Raw genomic sequence first — 25,104 nt, forward strand, 5'->3', positions numbered from 1 at the left:
ACATTTCTGGAGAGAGCCTAATACGTCCCAGGAAGTACGATTTTTGCAGTTTTTGTTTCAGCAGATTCACCAGAGGCCATTGTGTACGCTTTTTTAGGATCTCAAATTTCTCCTGTTAGTGCCATTCGCACCTGCTGTTCTCGTGTGAATCCACCAGAGGCTACTGTCAACTGACTGACTGACTGACCGATTGACTGACCCACCCTCTTCCTTCCCTAAACCCAACAAATAGTGTTTTCAAAAGCACCGATTGACCAGCGCCCACCTACTTCCCAACCGACAGTTTTGAAAAGCAATCCAGAAAAAGAAAAGCCTGTGCCTGATTTTTACGATGTTTTCAGATTTTACCCCATTCCTACTCTGTTATTTACTTGATTATTTTATTTTTTGGCTTCGGTTTCGTCTTACATGCTTTCTGGAACTGTTCTTTGCCGGACTCGAACCCCCTCGTTGAGGTCAACTTCTCTCTGCATCTCAAGTCCACCGACATACATGGCAAGCTAACTGGACAAATTGGTAACATCAGGAAAGCCGCCCATACGAAGATAAGTGGTCAGCTGCTGTGCATGAAAAGGAATGGCATCATACTTCCCATAGCATTCATTTTAAACACAAAATGCAGCCATACATACTTCTGGCTACATGATTCGCAATCTCCAGAAATGTATTTAGGGCTACATTTTCAAAAAGAGCCTATGTTGGCACTAACAATTTGTCCTTTTTCAAACTTTGATATGTCAGCCATAATGTTGTGTGCGTTGCAATATTTTAAGAAAAACAGCGCTATTACTCTGCTAATTAAACCCTCTCTATTCAAACACTTCTGATTCAGGCAATCACAGCCTTCAGATGTATTCACAAATTGCATGTTTTCTGTTCTGATATTCTGTTGTGTTTTTTAGCGGCCCTGAATAAGATCAAGGAAATGGCGAGGAATGCTTACTCGATGGCAGGCCGAGCACAAAACTTCATCATGGCTCTTAGTGAATCTGTTCGGCACGTTGGTAAGTGAATCACAAACATTCGGTAAACCCATCATCTGTGCCTTTCATTTTATTCCCTGAGGTTTGTGCATGTTTGACGTCTCAATGTCTCCCTGTTTCCTTTCCAGCTCGTACTCTAAGAAACGTATTGCACTTTCTGGCAGATATCGGCGACGCGTGTAATGACAATCTGGGTCTGCCTTATGAGAAGTGCACTGGGTTATTTGATGAAGCCCGTGAGAACTGCATGGAGCTGCTGTCTGTGTTTTCATTTTTCTGCCACCTCCTGGATGGTTTCCAGTCTCTCTGCGGACTCGCACGCGGTGCGTCACTAGCATGTGATTATAGTGCCACGAGAGGCCTGTCATTACACTCCAACGGGAAGCCTTAAAACCACAACACACTGATTCTGTACTGTAATTCACTGTATCCTGTTTTTTTTCTGCGTCACAGTGGTTTGGCTTCATTGCATTTGGTATATTAGGTCTATTTTGCTGTTGCAGCAACTGTGACGAATCGTTCTTGTGTTATAGAGACTCTTAAGTACTGTTCATCTCAGATGCTTGATATATACACAGTTTATTTACAATAAGTGTCACGTTAGTCATGCCTAAGTACCCTAAATGTTACCGTGTGAAGAGGGGTGGCTGAGTTCCCATGTGTGTATGTATTTATTACATTTTTAACAGTCTGACCTCATCTTCAAATCTAAACATGAACTCTTGCTGCTCCACACTGCGTTCTCAAATAATACAAACACAAAATTTGTTTTAAAAGAAGCTATTTTTGCATATGTTCTTTTTAAAATGAATGCCTATTATTAATTATATCAATGAACTTTCCTGCAGTGGGACAGCTGTTCTGCATCTTGCCATCATACATTGCAGAACACTTGAAGACCACTCTGGCTTACCGTAAGTACAGCTTTTCTGAGATTTGTCAGACTTTGAAAGGTATTAAGTGATTTCTTGGTATACAGTGATTCTTTAACCCTAGTGCATTCTTATTTGAAAACAAAACTATAAAACGGCTCTGAACCCCAATAAAAATAAATAAATTATTTCCAGTGCCAAGTATGCAAAAAGCTATTTAGTTGTCAAGGATACATTTTAACATTATTTTGTAAAATTACATGATACAAATGGAAAATATGTAGTATTTTGTTTTTGTTTTTTTCAAGTTTGGCCTGTGGATGATATCAGAGTTTGTTTTGCATATGGATACATTTGTATGTGTAGTAGTTATAAGATATCATTGACTTATCTAAAACCTGTTTAACCTTCAGTTTATGAGAAAATCGATTCCATCTGTTATGATTTTTTATTATAATTGAAAAACAACAGCTGTGATTTGTAAACCTAATGTAATTTAAATGTTGAAAATCCTTCAAATGGGGCGTCATGGTGGCGCAGTGGGTAGCACGATCGCCTCACAGCAAAAAGGTCACTGGTTCAAGCCATCGTAAAACATATGCTGGATAAGTTGGCAGTTCATTCCGCTGTGGTGACCCCAGATTAATAAAGAGACTAAGCCGAAGAGAAAATTAATGAATGAATGAAATCCTTCAAATGGATGAATTTTCTGTAGTCATATATCTTCAGGACTTGTGTTGGAAAAGAAATCTATTGTATGTTATCTTCTGTATGTCAGTGAAGTGCAATTTGTTTCTTAAATATGACACATTTAAAATTGTTTTAAACACAGAATATTTAGTCCTTTTGGAGCTGTTTTTTAGCCGCGAGACCCGGTGTTTCTAGCTGCTTGCACTCTTAGCAGTCGCACTTTTTTTTCATTAATTTATTTATTTGACCATAGCCTCACTCTTTTTATTCATTATTTTGCCGCAGCTCCGCTCTTCTTATTTATTGTCTCGCAGCCCCATGAGCAAACTGCAGCCTGCAGGGTGATGATGTAACTATCATTCCGGCCACACAAACATAGCAGCGCTATTGTGGTCCAGTGGACAGCACGTTGCTTTATAGCGTTGTCGATCCGTGTTCGATCCTCACCTAAATAATTTTTTTTTTTCATTTTTATTGTTAAGACATATAAAAGTGTAAGGTTGTGTAACATTTGAATTGTAAAGCAGCTGTTTTCTTGAAAAAGACGTGTTAGTGTAATTATAAACTGAATTGGAAATGACCTTATTTTAATATAGTCAGTCGTGAACTGAGATTGGCCGGTCTAATGCTTGAAACTCCAGGGCTAAAAAGGAGTCCCACTCTGGCCCTGGTAGGTGACACTATAATATGAGCATTACTGCCGCGCCTTCTACCGACGCAGCTCTAAAGAAGAATGTGTTTTTTAGGTATGACCGCAGTTTGCCACTATGCCACCAGGGGCACAAAGGGACGGGATGTAAACAGACTGAAATAGCCTATACAGTTGCTGTAAATACTCTGCCACTTGTAAATAAAGATAAACAATAAAACAAAGCATTATAATTCCTTCATTAATTATTAAAAACTAGTTAGCAAGTTTTATTATCATTGTAAACTTGCTAAGTGCAATGAGGTTTCATTTTGGAAAGTAGAATTAAAGAAATAAAAGACAACTAAAATGAAAGTACAAACATAAATACAAATAAGTAGGCCTAAATAAATAAATAAGCAGTGTTTTAGCCTAAATATAGAGAGATGTACAGTGTTTGTTACAAAAGATACAAAAGATAAAAAACAAAGATTAAACAAGACTGTATAAGGATTAAAATGTCTATTTAACCCAATAAAGTTTGTTGTTAGCCACTTTCTTGTTTTTTGTTGTTACCTCTAGCAACCATTGCAGCCTTTGATCGAATTAAAAAAGAGTTTGAATTCAACATTTCTACATCCATCAACTTTACGCTTCTCATGAACAGCAGTCAGTCCATGCAGGACGCGGCTCAGCAGATCATGGAGGAGGTGTCTGAAGAGCTGGTGCTCCTGCAGGAGCTCAAGGCCTTGCTGACATACACAGGCTTCTTCATGCTTCTCTTCATCTATGTCCAGTATGTACTTCCTGTTAATCACAACATGACATAGTAAACAACAACCACATACATTTATAACATGTTTACTATATCAGTACTACCAAAGAATTTTTGTCAATTTGTTTACATTTTTTAAAATTGATTTATTACAGTAATAATCATTGTAATAATTTAAGACATTGAGTATTAATTAATTATAACAAGGCCCACCCAGAATCTGCACACATAGAGATCCACAGATTTCTGCAGATTTTTAGCCCATCATTGAGTCTAATTATATATTTGTGTAAATGTGTGTAAATTTATATTTATTCAGTTTTTAACTAAATTTCAGTGATATTATTATAATTTTTTTATTGATTATTGATAATTTATTTTTTATTTCATATATTACGTTTTTAGTTATGATACCGTCAAATTCATTCCGCATAAATCTGCATTTTTTTTTTTTTTTTTACAAATTCTCTGCAGAAAGAGCAAAATAATGTCTGCAGATTCTGTCTGGCCCTAATTATAACTATTTTTTATGAAAAAAAAACTTTTATTTTATGAAAATTATTGTTAATTAATACTTTTTATTATTAAATGTGATTAATAATTGTAAATATAGCTAAATAGTAATTCTAATATCATTATTATTTTTGCAATTGCATTGTTAATTTTATTTTTGTATTATTATAATAGCTATTAATGTTGCTGTTGTTTATTGTCAGATGAAAGTGAAGAAAATGTACAATATTTCAAGATGAAAAAGTTACTTGAGTTATTTGAGATTAACTAAACATAGCACAGTTTAATTTGTTAATAAATTATGATAACTACATATGCTTATGTGTGCATACATAACTTATATAATTTACTGAGACCAATACTTATTTACTCCAAGGGCTGTTTATAGCGAAGTTGATATTTTAACGCACCATGTTGGTGTTTCGTAACATCTAAATTTTTATGAGGTGGGTCATTAGCCCTACACTCAACCCCTAACCTGGGGAACCAGGACATACACCACGCACAACTTAGTTTCTATAGCACCTGTCTTTGAACTGTGGGGGAAGCCTGAGCACCCAGAGGAAACCCACGCAAACATGGGAAGAACATGCAAACTCCATACAGAAATGCCAACTGCCCTAGCCAGGGCTTGAACCAGCAACCTTCTTGCTGTGAGGCAACAGCGCTACCTACTGCACCACTGCGTAGCGCACTGAGACTTATACTTAATATTAAAGTCCATTAGAACTTCCTGAGTGAATTAATCCTCTAGATTGGTCTACAGATCACACAGACATCATAAAGAACAAATCTATTATAAATATACAAACAGTACCTCTATTCCCATTTGTGTTATGCTCATTTGTCTTTTTTATCTTAAACAGGGTCGTTCTGTACAAAAATAAGTACCTCCATAACGATGAATTCGAGAACTTCTACATAACAGACCAGTTCATTGAGCTGGACAAGAAGTGCTCCAGACAAGGCAAAGCTACAGTACTTCCTCTCAGCCACAGAGAAGCTCTCACCTACATCAGGCCCTGTGAGTGAATGAATACACTGTAAATGTGTCTGTTAGCAAAGAGATGGTGTGGGGTGAAGGGTCAAGAGGAAGGAAGAAAGGAAAGAATGTTTAGATAAGTAAAATAGAGCTGAAGAAGGCTGAGGGGTTCAGAAATGTGGAGTAGGACACTTTCCAACCAGGAAAGAGGAGAACAAGTTCACAAGGCAAAGGTCATCAACAACTATCAGAGAACAGGAATTGGATTTCGCAATTAGAGCAACAAAACATGTCAAAGGGCTGTAAAGTAGCCCACAAAATTTAGCACATCTGTACTTGGGGGAGGGGGGGTGGAGCAAAACTGTCATTGTCATGGAAAATGTTATATATTGTTTGGACCTACATGCATATTTGCAATTGAAAGGGCACCTATGATGAAAATTATCTTTTGGGAGTTGTTTGGACAGAACTATGTGTAGGCAGGGGCAGACTGGGACTAAAAATCAGCCCTGGCATTGTAGCCACACCAGCCCACATTACCACACCGACACAGCCCCATCCAAGGACACACACATTGACTACTTATATTGGTGTACAGATGGTGAAATTATATAAGCAGTACCTATTTCAGAGATATTTAAACATTTAATGTATGTGACTATTTCCCAGAGATGGGTTGCGGCTGGAAGGGCATCCGCTGCGTAAAAACTTGCTGGATAAGTTGGTGGTTTATTTCGCTGTGGCGACCCCAGATTAATAAAGGGACTAAGCCGACAAGAAAATTAATAAATGAATGAATGTATGTGACTGGAACAAAAACAACCCATTTATATATGCAATCATGTCATTCATTTTCTTTTCGGCTTAGTCACTTTGTTAATCTGGGAATCGCCAACTTATCCAGCATATGTTTTACACAGTGGATGCCCTCAAAGCATAATCATGTCAAAGACAGGACGTAGGGCTGTGCAATTAATCGAAAATCCGATTTCGATTTTGACTTCTAACGATTATGAAAAGCCATTAATCGAGATAAACGATTATTCCATCATATACTTCCCCCTTTCCAGTTGTACACATTTGTTGCGGGCAAAGCTTAGTTCCACGTGAAAATGACTAAAAGCATGTACTGTCATGTAACTTTTGCAGCCGCGCTTAGCCTCGGACAGGCTCGGAGAAGAGCAGAGCACACACATCTAACGCCATCTTAATGTGAGCGCTTTAATGGTCAAATACATGGACATTTGTGTCAGAGCACGGTGTTTAGTGATTATTCATATTAACCCTTATTTGTGCAATAAACAAACAAGTTGAGAATCAAAAGACTCGTAAAACAGAACCATATCAGAGCCGCACTGTTCTTAAAGTGACAGCGCACAATATTCCTGCTGCCACCTTTTTTTTTTATTATTAATCAAACAACAAAAGGAGAAAATCCCTCACTGCTCTTGACTGAAGAACTTTTGTGGCTAAAGTTTTTTTCTTACAGTGAAGATGCTTAAAGCACAGTTTAAACATAACAGATTTAAAAACAAATTTCTAATAACTGATTTCTTTTATCTTTGCTATGATGACGGTACAATATATTTTATTAGATATTTTTCAAGATACTAGTATTCAGATTAAAGTGACATTCAAAGGCTTAATTAGTGTAATTAGGCAAGTCATTGTATAATAGTAGATTTTTCTGCAGAAAATCAAAAATATATATTGCTTAAAGGGACTATAAATGATGAGCTATTAAAATAGGTTTCAAAACATTTAAACCTGCTTTATTCTATCCGAAATAAAACAAATAAGCCTTTCTCTAGAAGAAAAAATATTATGGGAAATGCTGTAAAAAATTCCTCTTTTAAACATCATTTGGGAAATATTTATACATTTAAAAAAATTCACAGAAGGGCAAATAATTTTGACTTCAACTGATAATCTTGATTACAATTATGACCAAAATAATCATGATTATGATATTTACGTTAATCGAGCAGCCATAACAGCACGTGCGAAAAGTAACCGGGATTAAAAGATCTGTTCAGCTCGCTGTGATCATCAATCTTCATCAAATGTGGTCAAGAATGAGTTTTACAAGTTTAAAACATTTTTAAAACAGTGCATGATTGTAATGAATTGCAGCGACTTTACTTTAGCACCACAGCCACATGTCAGTAAAATTATAAAAGATTAATTATAAAACTTCAATCCCAGTTTGTGGACGTTAAATCAGATTTATTTTGTACATTAACATAACTGATATCCATACAGCAGTGTATATTAACATGTATCCTGTCAAATTTGCCATGCAAAAACAGCGCAAAGTTAAACATGCACGCTGTGTGTCTGTGTCCACTGTGTGTGTGTGTGTGTGTGTGTGTGTGTGTGTGTGTGTGTGTGTGTGTGTGTGTGTGTGTGTGTGTGTGTGTGTGTGTGTGTGTGTGTGTGTGTGTGTTTGTGTGTGTGTGTGATATCCAATAGATGCAGTTTTTGGTATTTTGACGAATCTGGGCTTGGAAACAAAAAAGGAAAGGAAAAAGGGAAATATATATATATAATTTTTGTGCAAGATTCCCATCCCATACCAGTCAGGTATCTCATGTTGTCTGGTTCTAATAAATATATTTATTTATTTATTTATATTCGCAAAGAAATATAAAAAAAAGAACAAATTAAAAGATACATATATAGTGAATATGTAAAGAAAAGTAAAACAACAATAACTCTATATTTATTGATTTGTCATTTATTCATATGTGTGTTTTTTCCATGTTTATACACTTACATTTTCATATTTACATTTTAAAGGAGATAAAATGGGATACAAGTTTGGTCATGACCAATTCCAGCGCTATGGATGTGACATTTGCAGTAAAATCTCAGAACATAAATTCACAGAGAAATAAACATGCATTATGGATGTGACCAAAAAAGTTTGTGAGTTTACAGTAAACAACATACTTTTTAGAAAATCTGTGAATTTAACTGCACAACCCATAAGAAATAATGCTAATCAGTTCGGTCTTTATATAACAAAAACGATTGATTTTATTTTATGTGACATTTTTTGCATTTGTGAGAAAAAAGCACCGTTATGGATGTGCAGATGTGAAATTGGCACTTGTGTCATTTTGGTTTATTCAATTTAATAGTTTAAAAATATTACCAGAGAGTATTGAGTATTTTTAAAGCACTGTAAAATACTTGCCTACACAAAAAAACGCAGAAACAATTTCGATATTTTGCCGAAAACATTTTTTCATGGCAAGATTGACATTTGCTTGGAATTAATCTCATGTTGGAATGCCAAATATCTCTAGAGTAAAACCAGTAAACAAAAACACTGATCTAGAGCACTCTGTGATACTACCACAGATAATAAACTGTAGTATTCAACTTCACCAGGACCACAGACACACAGATCTCACTGTGATAATGACTTTGTTTCTTATGTCTTCCTCAGACTCTTTGTATCTGACAGTGAGGGAAAGACGAGCTATAGCAGGTCAGATGTTGTCTTTGCTCAGGTTTATGGTCATGACCATCGTCCTGATAGCTGTTGACCTCATGGTGTTCTGGATGTTCGAGCTGGTTCACCACCTGGCCCAGGGTGAAATCGTGGCACAAGGTACACATGAGATGAAAATCACAGTTTGATTTTAATCTACGCTTTTTATTGTTGCATTGCACAGTTTGACTAGTATGTAAATAAATTAAATAAGTAGTATATGGCTGCACAATATATTGTTTCAGCATGGATATTGCAGTGTGTGATTCCGCAATAGTCACATTGCAAGATATGCAATGTTGAGTCTGGATTATAGTTGACAGGAGCTACAGAATTGTTTTTAATTACTCTCCAGAACTTATACAGTTTATGTAAAAAAATGTCGTAAATGTCTTGTTTCTAGTCCAAATGTCTACATTTTGAAGCAAAAACAAGATTATTTTACTCCACTGGCTACGGTGACGTACGGAAGAATTTTAGTACCTGAATACTGTTAGGCTCCCCAGAAAACTATCAAATAGAGCTATTTAAACCATCTGGTGAAACTGTATTCATATCGCAATATGTACAGCAGAAAAATAAAATATCGCAAGATCTGATTTTTCCAATATTGTGCAGCCCTAATTAGTATGAAATTAAATTAAATTAGATATTTTGGCTTGTAAGAGATTATTGTACTTTAAAAAAGAAATTTCATAACTCAAAGCTTTCTTAGGCCAAAACAAAGCTTTTATTAAAACTGAGCTGCCAAAATGGCTCCTTTTAAATTTTAATATATATAAATTTATGATAGTGATGAAAGATGGCCTCTGCACAATAAGACCCCTTTTTTAGCTCTTTTCATTCCCTCTTTAGCCCTGTCCAATTTTTCTGTTTTTATTGGAGAGAAAAAATACTAGGGACCAAGCACACGATTACTTGAGCAACAAAACGACAGTGATCCCTCAGACGTTTACAAGACATTGTGTAGTGTCAATTTGTTGCAAAACGATGTTTTTGCATAACATTGCATTACTGTTGGCGAATTGTTGGGCCACTCCACACTCAATATAGATAAAATCATCACCTGTCTGCCCTAAGCAGCTGCTTACTTCGCTTGTTGGTTAAATCCGCCCCTGAAAGGGAATAAGGCGAAAAGAAAATATATGAATGAATGACCTTCAATGCAGACTTTTCACGTGATGTGCAGTGTGTTGTCTATTTTGGATTTGAGAGTATTGCTTTGACAGTAAAAAGATTATTTGAAAAATTTTGATATTTAAAAAAATGATTATTTTGATTTGTTGACAAAATGTCCCATATGATTTTTAGTGTACGCTACACTAATCCAAAAAAGTATTAATTTACCATATTTTTCAAACCTTATCTTTCTGTCTCTACTGTTTCTGCCTATTATATCTAAAGTTTGTTTTTGTTTTGTTAAAAAAAACTATTAAAAGTGAACCAAAGAAAACATTATAAAACAACATAAAATCCAGTTCATAACACCTTTAAATATAAAATGATATATAATAACTCAAGATCTTTCCATTTTTTTTTACAGCCAAATGTTTTTGCAACCTCGTGATTTCTGTCACCGTTTTGTTTACCTTCAGCTCCAGTAGTTGTTGCAGTACAAGTTAACGGATCTGGTTATGCCTCAGATATCTTCCGGGACATTGCAGCCTCATTTGACATCTTGCAGAAAGGAAACATCACTGTGATAAGCAAGAAATGTCTCGTGAAGCCTTCGGAGCCTGATTACATGAGATACCTGCTCATTGGTAAAACTACAATTCGAAGTATTATGTACTTATATTGCACATGCGGTCATCAGTTGTTTTACAGTGACTCCCAGTGGTCAAGCACTGAACAGCAGAACTCTGAATCATTGATTTTTTTAACACGTGTATTTAACACGATTGTTAACTTAAAATCGAATATGTTAACTTAATTATTTTTGCAGATTTAAGTGGATTGAGGATAAAACAATTAAGTTGCCTTATTTTATATAAGTAGTTTGAACAAGGGTGACGCGGTGGCGCAGTGGGTAGTACATTCACCTCACAGCAAGAAGTTTGCTGGTTCGAGCCTCGGCTGGGTCAGTTGGCATTTCTGTGTGGAGTTTGCATGTTATCTCCGTGTCCGCGTGGGTTTCGTCCGGTTTCCCCCACAGTCCAAAGACATGTGGTATAGGGTAATTTGGTAGGCTAAATTGTCCGTTGTGTATGTGTGTAAATGAGTGTGTATGGATGCTTCCCCGAGATGGGTTGCGGTTGGAAGGGCATCTGCTGCATAAAACATATACTGGATAAGTTGACGGTTTGTTTCGCTGTGGCGACTAAGCCAAAAAACAAAATGAATGAATGAATCAGTTTGAACAAGCAGCAGAATTACTTTTGAGTGTGCATGAACAGCATGATATAAACATGGAATATTTGCGTACTATAATATTGAAGTGACGTTTAATTATAAACTAATTTCGAAAGGATCATGTGCTTATGATTGACCGTGGCTGGTCCTGCATTAGCTAATGCATGATTCACCAATCAGATGACTCCTAACTCACTATAAATAACCAGAGTGCCTTACCTTAGTCATCTTCGAATTGAAGTTTACATGGTTTCCCGGTGCTCACTTGAGTTTACCCCAGGTTTTCCGGTTTCCTCCCACAGTTCAAAGACATGATACATAGGTAAATTGACCAAACCTGCACCATAGGCAAGCTTTTAATCAGCAGTGTATCTTCATTAGCAATCTCTAATCTGCCATAATAAATGGGGGAGTTCTCGAGACCTACCTGAGCTCTTACTCCCCTCTCCCCCTGCAAAAGCCCTGGACTCGAGCATCTTATGAGCTCAGAGCTCTCTTCCGGGACGGCATGCCAAACGCTTTATAATCAATTATCAGCTAAGTGTGAACTCTAGAAACTCTTACAAACATTAATACAAAAAATTACCCCCAAACAGTGCTTCAAGAAATTATGTTTTTTTTTTTATCTCAACTGTCAAAAACGGAATGCACAGGATTTTTCGAAATTCGATCAGAATATGGGTCCTCAGGAGAGGATTAAAACAGAAATTGAATGGCTTCCTATCCTGGAATGCAACCTCTGAACTCTTTTTATTGCTTTTAGATGCAGCCATATTTTTTTTTCTAGTCAGAAATGTTTTTATATTTTACAACGGCTCCACAGACCACAGCTTAATAACAGCAAAAACAATGGCTATATGCAAACATTTAACTTTTATTTGGTTATATCCCTGACCTTTGTCTTCTCTTCAAACAAAGGTCTCCTTTATGGCTTCACCTTGTTTATTGTGATTGCTGGTGGCTACATCAAACGTTTAAAGAGGTTTGTGTGTGCCAGGTACCATCCCGAAAGAGAAAAAGTAAGACAACGACAGCTTTAATAGTTTCATGCACATTTACCATTTATAGAATTATTCCTGTATACTGATATAAAGCATTTACCAAAATATACTAAGCTGATCACACCGAGGGCTTGCTATTACTTCTAATGCACTAAGAATTTTAATCAGTTGAAGGGAACTGTGTATAATGGAGAAGAATAAAGAACTTGTATGTGCTTTTTTTTAACAATAAGTCAGATTTGGCTTGTAAATGGACAATGACTAAACAAATTAATTAAATATAAAGTTGTGTAAACTACATGAATGTATGTTGCAGAAGAGGATTCAATACCTTCACAAGCATATTCTCACTCAGCGTGGGTCTTTGGGAAAAGCATTAATGAAGGCTTTACAACGTAACAAGGTAGACCAGCAACAAGGTGGCATTATGCAGGCACTGGCCAAACAGTGAGTTTGAACTGCTATACAAATCACACTAAAAATCACTTGTTTTTCTGCTTAATAACATCCTAGCAGCAATATTTTTAAAGTTAGAGTAATAAATTAAACAATTCAGATTAAATTGACTGAAAGTGAAAACATATTTACATTGTTACAAATATATTTATATAGATAAATTGCTATTCCTTTTCATTTTTAATAAGTTCCAAATTTTTAACACAGTTTCCATAAACATTTGAGCCCGCTAAAATATTTTCAGTATTAATAATAACCAGAAATATTTAGTGTAATACATTGTAAACATAAAAACATTGTCGAAACAAAGTTGATTATCTGTCAGTGAAGTATGAAAAATTGTTCTTTTGTTTCCCAAGTAAATATATATTTATTTAGAAATCTTTACAAATCTGCGATGCAAAAAAAGCACAAAAGTACTAGAGAAAAACAGCAGTTATTTAAACCATAATCAATTTGTTTACTATTTTTTTATTATTTAAAACAAATTAAAAACTAATGGAGATGAAGTTGTATTTTCCAAATGCTAACTTCTGTGCTCCCTATAAATGTATATTTATTGAACATTATAGCATATTGCATTCCTTTCAAGCAATTAACTTTCTTTACTGTGTCTTAAATTAAAGCCTATTTAATAAGTCATACCTGTACCATTATAAAACCTGAAGAACCCCTGTTTTACAGTCTGCCAGGGGGTTCCATCATAGCCAGGCTCCTGGATATTGGGAAAGAATCTTGCATGGCTTGTGGGAAAGTGTTGGAGACAAGAGGTTGTGATGATGAAGTGCACATCTGTCCTACCCCTCGCTGCACAGGTTGGTTTATTCACTCGAGGGAAAAGATTGATTTCAGATTAGATTGTCAAAAAGAATTGACTAACCTGCTGGGTGAAATGATTTCCTTTCACAGGCCGTTACTGTTTGCTGTGCTTCAAACTGATGGGGGAAATCTGTGTTTTCTGCACAGGAGCCCTAACAGTTCAAGAGGAGCAAGAACTGTGAGTAAACAAAAAAAAGATATAGTTTGACACCTTAAAAAACATTACTGGAATAAATCAGAGTGGAGCCTTGTGATTTCTATAATTTAAATGCTAATGCAATTCCACTATAGTCCTACAGTAATCATGGAAATCTTTATTTTAAAAAAATTCAAGGAATTTAGAAAAGTTTGGATGAATAAATCAAATTGTAAATCTAATACTTTTTTTGCATTCCATTACTATTAGAAATACACTCATTGGTCAATGTATTAGGTACTATACCTTACTAACCAACTTTTGCCTTCAGAATTGCCTAAATTGTCCTTCACATAGATTCAACAAGATGCTGGAAATATTCCTCAAAGATTTTGGTCCATATTGACATGATAGCATCACGTATTTGCTACAGATTTGTCAGCTGCACATCCATGATTCGAATCTCCCGTTCCAACACATCCCAAAGGTGCTCTTTTGGATTGAGATCTAGTGACTGTGGAGGCCATTTGAGTACACTGAACTCATTGTCACTCATTGATGCTCGGTTTGAACTGCAGCAGATCATTTGGATCATGTCTACATACCTAAATGCATTGAGTTGCCACCATGTGATTGGCTGGTTAGAAATTTGCATTAGCAAGTAGTTGGACAGGTGTACCTAATAAAGTGGCCGCCTTTGTATATGATGACCAAGTAATGAAAACAGGTCTTAAAAATGTGGGTTAAACTGTCAAAAATATGGTAAATAGCAAACATTTTAATGATTTTAAATAAATCAACAAGGCTTCTAAAGTTTTAATCAATAAATTGATTTAAATTGATTGAATTTTTTTAAATCTACTGGAAAATAGGAATAAGGGGCTTTCTCTCAAGGGGCTGAGAGAATAATACATACATTCATCTATAAAGAAAACAATCACACGAGTACAATCATGCAGGGAGAGATTTTGTGATTCGAAAAAGTTAAAATATGACCATTGTTCAGAATAATTTTTATTCCTGTTATTTTCAAAATGCACAGCAAAGTTTTTTAAATAAAGGATACCTTGTTGTAGAGACTCCAGTGATGAGGAGCAAACCAGTTTATGGGAACCAGCTGAAACTTTACCTCAGAGCACAAAGGAAAAGAGTGCAAAGATCAGGTGTGTGTCAAGATTAAAACACCATTTTTTGAGGTATACAGATCCAAAAGAGACATTGACAGTTAAACCTTTTGTCTTTTTTTGTTTGATTGCTACAGTATCTCTGATCAGGATCATTCCGTATGGATCAATGGCCAAAGTAGCAATCAGAATACGGAGGCTATTAACATAATCTAAGGCAAAATATGCTTTATGCTGTATATTTGGTGTGTTGAAAGCATTCGGGTATATGGTCGTGAATAAATGTGCTACAACAGAGGCAGCTAGTGTTTGTGTGCATGTGTTTTTATTACCTTGGCCACACTATAACGTGGATCTATACGTGATGAAACAAATATTTGGAAAAGTTAACTCATGTTATCTCATTACATCTGTCAGAATGTGGTATGTCTGGTTACATTGGCTAACGTCATTCAATGTTTAAGGAATGTAGAGTAAGCCTACATGATGTTGCTACAGTTATTATGCTACCTGTAACAATGTATTTAAAAGAGCTTTTTTGAATTACACTGCAATGTATATCCCATTCCCAGTCTTTATCAAAAATTAAAACGAATTCACAAACTGAGTACTGTAAAAACTTTGACAATAGCCGCGCGCTCGTGAAGAGTGGGCGTGTCGGGGGCGCGCAAAGCTACACTGGTCAGGTGATGAAATACCTTCACTTCTCTTCACCTGCTCTAGTTTCCGCACGGGACTTGAAACCAGCCCAATGGCGACAGAGGTAAGTTTTATTTGTGATGTATTTTGTTGCTTGTTTCACGTGTAAAGCCTATTTCACTTAAGCTTATCTTTTGGTCATAACTTTGATTTCAAAGACAGACTCTTTTAAAACAGGCTTTTCTATCCATCTAATTGTATTCATTCAGATTAAATTTTGTATTACTAAAATGTATTTATGTAGGCTATTTTACATTGACTAATTTATAATGTCGACTATCGCATGAGCTAATAGGCCTATCTTACATTTAACGTAGCCTATAGATAGGCCACATTACAGTAGCCTATTTACAGGTTACTTTGTTTTTAACAATATCTGTTATATATGGACATTAGATAGTGTAAAAACTCTAACAAGACAATATTAATAATTATTATTATTATAACCGCGTTTAGTAGACATGTGTTTAATGTCTTTTTTGTGACCAACGCCCAGAGTTTTAGTAGGATGTCAGTCATGCTGAACTGTCTAGCAGTGGAATGTATTGTAGAGCCGAGGTATAACAGGTCTCTACAGCTCCTGTTCAACAGCAAACAAATGGATTATAACTAATATACAAAGGATTTTATGAGGAATGGAACAAAGCTTTAACAAACACAAACCCTTATAGGCCAAGTCAATATGCTAAGTTACAGTCTGTAATTTAATTTCACTCTTTAAACAGTTTAATTACCCTACGTTTTACTACATTATTAACTTCAAAGATTTGGAACTTCATTAAGTAGAAATAATAGACATTTTTGTAAAAGGTTAAACAAAATTAAACTTAGTTTAAAAAAAAGTTGTGACAATTTTGAAACCATTTTTTGCTGTGTATTGTAAGATAGAATATTATAATATAAATATTAATATAATGGGTTTTATAATCTTGTATATTATTACTGAACCACCTTTTTAATGGACATGGTTTCAACTTGAAGTTCTTAAAGGCCTAAAAGTTGGTAAAACCATATTCTTAAAAATAAATTATCTTTATTGGTATCTATAGATTATTTACATACCACAAAAAGCGTTTCTTACAGTGGAAAAAAGTTCTATAAAACCCTAAAATCCTCTTCAAAGTCAAATATGTATTATTTTAATAACTCTTGACTGGAATGTTCTTCAGGGAACTCAGGAAATTTCTTCTATGGCATTGGTATACGTATATATTTTAACAATGTTTTGAATATTTTATTTCTATGTGGCTATAGAGACATTCTAGCTGTACTTGAATCTAAACTGCTCCTTCTCTGTAGTACACAGATCTAGAGTTGGCCATCAACACCTTGGTAACAAACTTTTACTCAGCATCACCGAATAATGCTGATTCGCTCACAGCCCAGGAGTTCCAGAGCATGCTCTCCAAAGAGCTGCCCACCATGGTGAAAGTAAGTCAGGAAAAGCCTTGAGTAGCTAGATCTTCAAACTTAAAACAGTAGTCTAGCTTCCTTAGGAGTTTTTATTGACCACCCAAGAGTACCTGACATCTAAAGCAATCAACCATAGTATATTTTGTTCGTCATATTGTTTAGGTTCATGAAAATGTAATGTTGATGTCCCTATAATAACAGACTGACATGCAACCTATAAAACTTCATTTAAAGACATTATTTCGATAGTTAAGAGTCTTAGAAAATCAGCGATTTGTTGATCCTAATAAGTACTCAGCTAAATAACAGAACAAGCTTCTTCCAAAAATCCCAAAAAGTATGAAAACTTAAGAGCTCCTGTAGTTTCTTCCTATTTGTGTGCCCACAAATTCAGCCAGCAATCTGTAATTGTAATATTAGCACCAAACATTCTGTCATCACATTATTTCAGCACATTTAAGTCATTTAAGACTCTCAAAATCAACAATATCATAAAAATAACCCAAAATAAAAAAACACAATTAAACCAGAAGCCACAGCTTTTATTTACAATAGCTTATCATAGTTTAGAGCTGACTAGAGTTATGTATTGAAAATATGATAATTTAAGAAACTCAAGCAATTCCTCCATTAAAAAATGCAGACATAAAACAGTACGCAAACCAAATAGAATGTCAGAGTCATAGTAATAACGACACAGTATGCAAAAACCACATTACACATATGCAAAAACTAGATCCCTACTCTCTGTGAGAGTCTGAATTGTGCATTCCATGAATATTTTACTATCCCTTGAGGACATAAGAGAAGAATTGTGAATGACACAACTGATGCCGTAGTTCACATGACAGTCACAGTCATCCACATTTCACATTTATGCTACATAAGACAACTTCGAACCAAATGTAGCACAGCATGCAATTCAGAAGCAGGTTCTGGAATGAAATTCTGGAGTTCAATTCAGACATTTCAAGTTTTTAGCATTTTCTACTAAATGTGAAACTTCAATAAGAGAAAGGGATGCACGATATATAGTTTCAGCATCAATATTGCAATGTGTGAATAAGCAATGGTCACAATCGCAGGACAGGCAGTGTGGAGTCAGGATTATTGTTGACAAGGTACAACATTTTACAACACGATAATTTATTTTTAGTTTAACCATAATTAAGTGAAAACTGTATCAATTGCTTGTGTTTTATGGCTTGTTTAAACATTTTGAGCAAGTTTAAAGCACTTGAGCACAAGGAAAATTCTGTTTGTAGCTTTAACAAAGATTAATTGTATTTAATTATTTACACAATGAAGAATACACTGCTTTATTGTACATTTGATCATTTTATTTCTGTGTCATTTGTATATGTGCTCTATTTATCTCCACTTATAATTTGTTGATTACATTTTTTGCACTCCCCTACAAAATCCTCCCAATCAATTACGCCTGTCACAATAATCAATATATTGTTTTATCATTAAACACATGGACATAACCTCAATCATTTTGGTGATGCAATTATACAGTTATAGTCAGAATTATTAGCCCCCCTTTAATTTTTCCCAAATAATGTTTAAGAGAAGCAAGGACATTTTCAAATAATGTCAGATAAAAAAAAAATCCTGGAGAAAGTCTTATTTGTTTTATTTTGGCTAGAATAAAAGCAGTTTTTATTTTTTTTTTAAAACCATTGTAAGGTCAAAACTATTAGCCACTTTAAGCTATATATTTTTTGATAGTCTACAGAACAAACCATCACTATACAATACATTTCATATTTACCCTAACCTGCTTAGTTAATCTAATTCACCTTAAGCCTTTAAGTGAAGCTTATATATAAACTAATTTCGAGAGGATCACGTGCTTATGATTGCTTGCAGCCGGTCCCGCATTATTCAATTTATGATTCACCAATCAGACGATTCCTCAGCCACTATAAATACCCTAAGTTCCATATAACAGCTATCTTCATTTTAAAGAACCCTCCTTCCACCCCTACTCCTCCTCCATTACTAGATGGGTGGCACGGTAGCCCAGTGGTTAGCACTGTTGCCTCACGGCAAGAACGCCACTGATTCTAGTCCTTACCAAGCCGGCCAGCAATTTTGTGCGGAGTTTACATGTTCTCACCGTGCTCACGTGGGTTTCCCCCGGGTTCCCCGGTTTCCTCCCACCGCCCAAAACAAGCAACTTAAGTCAATTGACTAATCCAAATAGGCACCATAGACATGCTCTTAGTAAGTAGTTATCTCTTAAGAGCAATCACTATATGTTCATTAGCTATTATAGCAGGGGAGTTCTCAAGATCTACCTGAGCTCAAACTCCCCTCCCACCTTGCAAACGGGAGGGAACCCCTGGCTCAAGGATCTTATAAGCTCAGGGCTCTCTCCCGGGACAGCATGCCAAACAAGCTTTATAATCAATCATCAGCTAAGAGTGAACTCTTGAAATGTCACTTTAAGCTGTATAGAAGTGTCTTGAAAAATATCTAGGTATTTACTGTCATCATGGCAAAGATAAAATAAATCAGTTATTAGAAATGAGTTATTAAAACTATTATGTTTAGAAATGTGTTGAAAAATCCCTCCGTTAAACAGAAATTGGAGAAAAAGAAAACAGTGAGGTATAATTCAGGGGGGCTAATAATTCTGACTTTAACTGTATATTGCCTATACATAAAAAACAATTCTAGCTTAATTTAGCTGATTGTGCAACATCTTTATCTCTACTATCTCTATTGGAGGTGTCAGTATTGTTAAAAACACTATAGTATTTACTATAAATTACTATAGTATATTTTCATGTGGGTGTCTGACAACTGAAAATAAACCTGGTAACATCCTCTGTTACTTTTACTACACTTTTTTTGATAACTATTTTTTTTTTATTTGTTTAGGATACACATTTTCACATTCTGATACCAATGGCTAATTATTAAATTGTTAAAAATACTATAATGAAATAAAATCAACTTAAGAATAAAATATTTAGTTTTATTTGGAAGTGTACTTGCTTTGTGATGATATTATATTGTCCCTCTGGCATTATATAATGAGTGGTATAAAATGGTTTTGAAATAACACTAATATCATTTATCGCAATATATTTTGGTGCAATATATCATACAACAAAAAATGTATATCGTGACAAGCCTACAATCAACCTAAAATCATTAAGCTATCTTGAAAAAAATTGTGATATAAATAATAAAAAAAAGAAATACTGCAATGTATATTTTTTCCTAATATCATGCAGCCCTAATATGAGACGTTAATCAATGATATGTTTATTCAGACCAGTGAAAGCGTTTGGTCAACAATGTATAATCATGATAATATTTGATTTGCACAGTTTTCCACACCCTCTAATTTCCCCACCCTTTTTATTCTCTTTCAGACAGCAGGGGACCAGGAAGGACTCAGCAAAATCCTGAAGGATTTGAACGTGGAAGAAGGGCAGGGCATCACATTCAAGGATTTTTGGCAACTGGTTGAGTCTCTGGCCAATAATCAATTTGGATTGCAGAGCAAAGAGAAGCAGGTGAAATGTGTGAAATGCAGTCTGATGTAAGACCGGCCCTGAGCAAACAAGACCGTTCAACATTACGTAGATGTCCGCCACTGCCCTGAGAAAACACGTCCAATCTGTCACTCCTATTTCCCATCATTCCTCTGCATTTTTCTGCTGGTCGCTGAGGTCTTATCATAATTAGGTGTCACAAGGAGCTTCCTGAATAAATACCCCTCAAGCTCTTATGAAACAGACCGCCAGTATAATCTCTATCATCAGTGTAACCTGAGCCACACCTGCTCGGCCAGATAGCATAAGATCCAGTGGCACGTTTATTTCCTTATTTGTTCTGGTGCTGCAGGTTTTTGTGTTTGTGTGTCACTTTTAGCCTGCTCAATATTTTAACTATATTTTTTATACACTTAATTGGAAAAAAAAGTTTTTATGTGACAATTGTGATCGTATTTGTTTGTGCTGACTGACATGAATTCATAAACAGATAATGTGAAGTATTTTAGAGGGAAATAGAGATGACACGACATATTCTGTACTGTATTTGGGTTTATGGTAACACAATGTAATTTTCTGTGTTGATATTATTAAATATGTGCAAAGATTTGTGAGTTGGCATAATTTAAATATAGCTGAACTTGATGGAGATGATATTTGTTTATCTCTATAGATGTTATTTAATCCTCATTGGAACACAACAAACCATTCCACATCCCTTTAGGCTTACAGAGAGCCTAGATATGAAACTTAGAAGTGATGATGAAAGAGTCGGGAGCCAAACGTGGAATTATTTTTAATTGTTTTAAACGTGGAGTCATATTATTCATATAATACATTTAAGGTAAACTTTTTAAAAACTCAAGTGTCACCATGTTTTTAAACAATACACAAAAGATTCACCATCATCAAGAATCACCATCTGAAAATCTGAGATTTTGGTAAGGAGAGGGGTGTTGTAGTAGACTCCTGTTGCTTTGATTGATCAGCCAGAGATCGGTATCAGCCAATAATCACATTTCATGACTTGATTGGTACTCGCTAATCTGTCTGATCTCATGAACCGACCACAATTGTTTATTTTTGAGTTTCCAAGCAGAGGACAAATAAGAACTGAAAGAACTTTTTGCCTTTCAGAACTGAAAGTTCTGTGTTTTCAACAATATTGCAAGTTCATTAAAACCTTGCTGGAAATGTTAAGGAAATAAAATATACATGAGCAATATCACACGAGTAGCAGTGAGATATGGCTGTATATCGGCACTGGTGGGAGGCGTGCGTTGGCACGAGGCCGCAGTGCCTCCACCAGTGCCGATATACAGCCATATCGCACTGCTACGAGTGTGATATTGCGTTTATACAACAGTTTGATGGCATAATTGTGTATATAAAAACAAAATCAAACATGGAGAGTCTCAAAAACCCTGTTGTATGAGGAACTACTTTCTTTCAGATTCAAATCATAAGCTGACAGTTAAACAGCTGAGCAAGCATCTTTTAAACTTTAAATCTGTAGTGTCTGCTTTTTGCTTGCTGTATGTGGGCGGAGTAATACACAAAGGGTAAAGAGGCTGTACAGGTGCTGATATTACTTAAATATATTACGGCTTTCAGCCAATCAGATTTTATATATATATATATTTTTTTTCCTTAAATATTTAATAATATAGTTTATGGAGCTATTTCCTTTTAGTAAAGAAGTAATGGATTTAAAGGTGTGGAATTTAACTTCTTATGCATCTAATATGCGCTCCAAATTTCATTGTTACATGTTCAATTCTTCTTCCATCATTTGCATTATTTCCAAATTGCTTTGTTGGTGATTTTCTTACCATTTTTTTGTATCCGTTTTTTCTTTTTTTTTCCTGTAAAGCTGCTTTTGACCATTACATGTCCACACTAAATGGTTATAAGAGACATGTTTATGTGCAACATCTTTGATTTATTCTCCTAGGCAAGGAGAAATCTTCACTTTAGTAGCATACTTAATGTGCTATATGCATTATAAAGCATCAGAATCTGTACTTGGCATCGGCTGATCAGCATGACAAATAATTGGTACTCAGTATCGGCTGCAAAAATCCTAATCGGAGCATCCCTAGTTGTAGTTATGACTTTTTAAAGCATCAAAGTGTGTATGATCACCATTTGCTGCATACATTCAACATTAGACAATTAGGAATAAAGATTTAAAGAATTTCCAAAAATATATATGGTTAATCTAAAAATTGGTATGAATGTTTTTATATGTACATCATAAAAATGCCATTTAAACATACCGTGGGGAAAATTTTTAAATTCCAGCATGCTTTTTTAAAAAAAACGAAACCAAATTAAATCACTTTTATTGTCATATCATCAGCAGCACGTGTGCTATGATGAGTGAAAAGAAAGTGGGCTTAAAATGTTGCTGATTAGCAACTTGTGACTTCCTTGGAGTTAGAGCAATGCTAGCAGCTCAAACCAAAACATGCAAAACATGGTACAATTGCTTGAATTAAATCTGATGTTTGTTTCATTACACTTTAGTTCTGTTAGCTTTTGATCTTTATCTTTTTATAACATTAATTGATTTAACCACTCTAGTTGGCATTGCACTGGCATTGCTTTGTGCTGTTGTTACTAAATGTAGGATATAGAAGGGCCTTGCAGGTATGAGAATTTTTCTAGTCAAACTGGTTCAAAGACAATGGTCCTTCAGTTTCTAGAAATACATACAGCATGACACCAGTTCTGCTTTTACTTACGCTCTTCACTTCCTCCATTTTCTCAGATTTATATGGTATCTGTGAGCCACAGAACAGATTTGGCTGCAAATAAAAATACACCCATTGTTTCACTAAGATGAAAATATGTTTTTCTTTTAAAACTTTAACAACAGAAAGTTGTTTAGTAAGAACAAACAGGAATAATAAAATCAAACCATATCAAGAAATAAGCTACATTTAAAAAAAATCAATAAAAAACAAAAAACAATGACTGAGGCAAATTTCTATTCAGAGAAAGCTCTGCCTCCTACATTTACTTACAGTTTTTCTCAGTCGCTTTGGTGCGTTTCTCACAACACTAGTGCATTTCTGCACAACAGTTAATGCAAATTTCAAAACAATTAGTACAAACTGCAAAACCTAGCTGATAACCTGCAAAAGCTTGTCATATGCTCAAAATGGATAGTTCATTCCTCAAAAGCAAGTATTGATGTCAATCAATGTGTCAGTATCATCAAAATGAAAAGTCCTGACACCATTGTTTATAAACAAGATAGTCAAATGGCTTTGTCATGCTTTTATTATGACAGTTTACTCTGTACATTTGTTTCAATGCAAAAAAGTCAGATGTTGGTAACACTTCCTGAAAATGCCCAAGACAGCGCTATATACTATTTGCACAGCCTTTTGAAAACTACAATAAAGTTAGACATCACTGCATTTAGTGAACTATCTGAGTACAATATGTAGGTTTCACAGTTTTACTGCATTTGCTCATTGCAATTCTAATTTAGTCACAGCATTGTGCAAAAGAATAAATAAACCCCTTTACAACAAACATAAACTTCCTTTGGGTAGAGCTGTGCACAACTGTAAACGATATTGCAGAACATATTTGAACTGAACCTACAACACAGGTCTGTAAATCATTCATGAAATTGTTACATTTTTAAGGCATTTTCAGGAAAATAAAGATTGACATTTTTTTATAAAATTTGCTAGACAGATTTTGACAGCTAGTTTAAATTTTTTGTATGCAATGACTCAAGTAATGAAATGAGGATTACTAGTTTTATATGGAATGCCTATTAAGCATTTTCAAGTTTAGTTAACTTTGACTGACATGACAAATGATAATGTTATAAAACAGCAGAGAGTTGTATGAAAGCAATTGATGAATGTCCAAAAGCATCTGCAGTGTGTTGGAAGTAATGAGAAACTGCTACTAGGAGTACACAAATGACTAATTGTTCTGAGAAATGCATTACCTGTTGTGCAAATGTAAATAGTGTTGTGAGAAATGCACCACAGCGACTGAGAAAAACTGTAAGCAGACTGATCTAGGTCACCTAAACACAAAAAAATAAACAAATAATAAATAAATAAATAAATAAATAAATAAATAAATAAATAAATAAATAAGCTTAACTTTCAGGTTTATCCTCTGGACATGACAGCTTGGGAACATCCCGGTAGAATAGAACCCAGACGACAAAATATAGACAACAGTTGCACACGGAATTAATTACACCTTCAAATTGTTAAAACAGACTGAAACGCTCTTGAACCATACCTTAACATGAAGTTTTCAAAATAAAATCATTATACCTGATACCCGTAAAATAGTTGAAGCGTACAGTTGTGTTAAAACTTAGTTCAATGATGCAACAATATTATTTGATGTCCCTTTACGTCGCACTAACTTACATGGGCTACGTGCAACTACTTATATCCAATACAAACAGATTTTCAAGGTTAACATTACTATGTTCGTAATTTTATACAGAAAGCATATTTTCAAGTCGAAATAACACCACCAACCGTTTTAATTGTCTCGCTTTTGTATCATCAGGGGACACGCCCTCTATATATATATATATGAACTCATGAATATTCTATGAGGCTCCGCCCAAGCTAAAAAAAGTTCTAGGAAGAAACT

The 25,104-nt window shown here is 35.0% G+C and overlaps 2 protein-coding genes across 27 annotated transcripts in view; both read left to right on the top strand.

The window, feature by feature from the left end:
* The window catches only part of dcst2 (DC-STAMP domain containing 2), a 27,957-nt gene extending 12,822 nt beyond the window's left edge, over positions 1 to 15,135 (top strand). For 5 of the 26 annotated variants that reach the window (XM_073925017.1, XM_073925020.1, XM_073925021.1 and 2 more), the window contains 13 exons: positions 903 to 1,004; positions 1,112 to 1,306; positions 1,832 to 1,897; positions 3,756 to 3,969; positions 5,328 to 5,485; positions 8,898 to 9,062; positions 10,538 to 10,705; positions 12,213 to 12,313; positions 12,612 to 12,742; positions 13,436 to 13,566; positions 13,661 to 13,748; positions 14,783 to 14,869; positions 14,968 to 15,133. In XM_073925017.1, coding sequence (XP_073781118.1) covers positions 903 to 1,004; positions 1,112 to 1,306; positions 1,832 to 1,897; positions 3,756 to 3,969; positions 5,328 to 5,485; positions 8,898 to 9,062; positions 10,538 to 10,705; positions 12,213 to 12,313; positions 12,612 to 12,742; positions 13,436 to 13,566; positions 13,661 to 13,748; positions 14,783 to 14,869; positions 14,968 to 15,046 — 1,685 coding nt within the window. In that variant the 3' untranslated portion in view covers positions 15,047 to 15,133. Of the gene's footprint in view, positions 1 to 902; positions 1,005 to 1,111; positions 1,307 to 1,831; positions 1,898 to 3,755; positions 3,970 to 5,327; positions 5,486 to 8,897; positions 9,063 to 10,537; positions 10,706 to 12,212; positions 12,314 to 12,611; positions 12,743 to 13,435; positions 13,567 to 13,660; positions 13,749 to 14,782; positions 14,870 to 14,967 lie in introns of all 26 variants that reach the window. The other 21 variants (XM_073925023.1, XM_073925029.1, XM_073925026.1 and 18 more) reach the window with 8 other exon arrangements.
* Positions 15,136 to 15,532: 397 nt separating this feature from the next.
* Positions 15,533 to 21,066, top strand: s100v1 (S100 calcium binding protein V1). Its single transcript, NM_001366340.1, has 3 exons — positions 15,533 to 15,593; positions 16,829 to 16,960; positions 20,335 to 21,066. Exons 1-3 carry the CDS (start codon positions 15,582 to 15,584, stop codon positions 20,506 to 20,508), a joined length of 318 nt encoding a protein of 105 aa, NP_001353269.1. The 5' UTR covers positions 15,533 to 15,581; the 3' UTR covers positions 20,509 to 21,066.
* Positions 21,067 to 25,104: the final 4,038 nt, after the last annotated feature.

The sequence above is a fragment of the Danio rerio genome, chromosome 16, assembly GCF_049306965.1.
Source record: "Danio rerio strain Tuebingen ecotype United States chromosome 16, GRCz12tu, whole genome shotgun sequence".
NCBI classification, from domain to species: Eukaryota; Metazoa; Chordata; class Actinopteri; order Cypriniformes; family Danionidae; genus Danio; species Danio rerio.

Coding starts and splice junctions, on each gene's coding strand:
- s100v1 (NM_001366340.1), top strand. Junction 16,961..20,334: donor AGCTGCCCACCATGGTGAAA/GTAAGTCAGGAA, acceptor ATTCTCTTTCAG/ACAGCAGGGGACCAGGAAGG.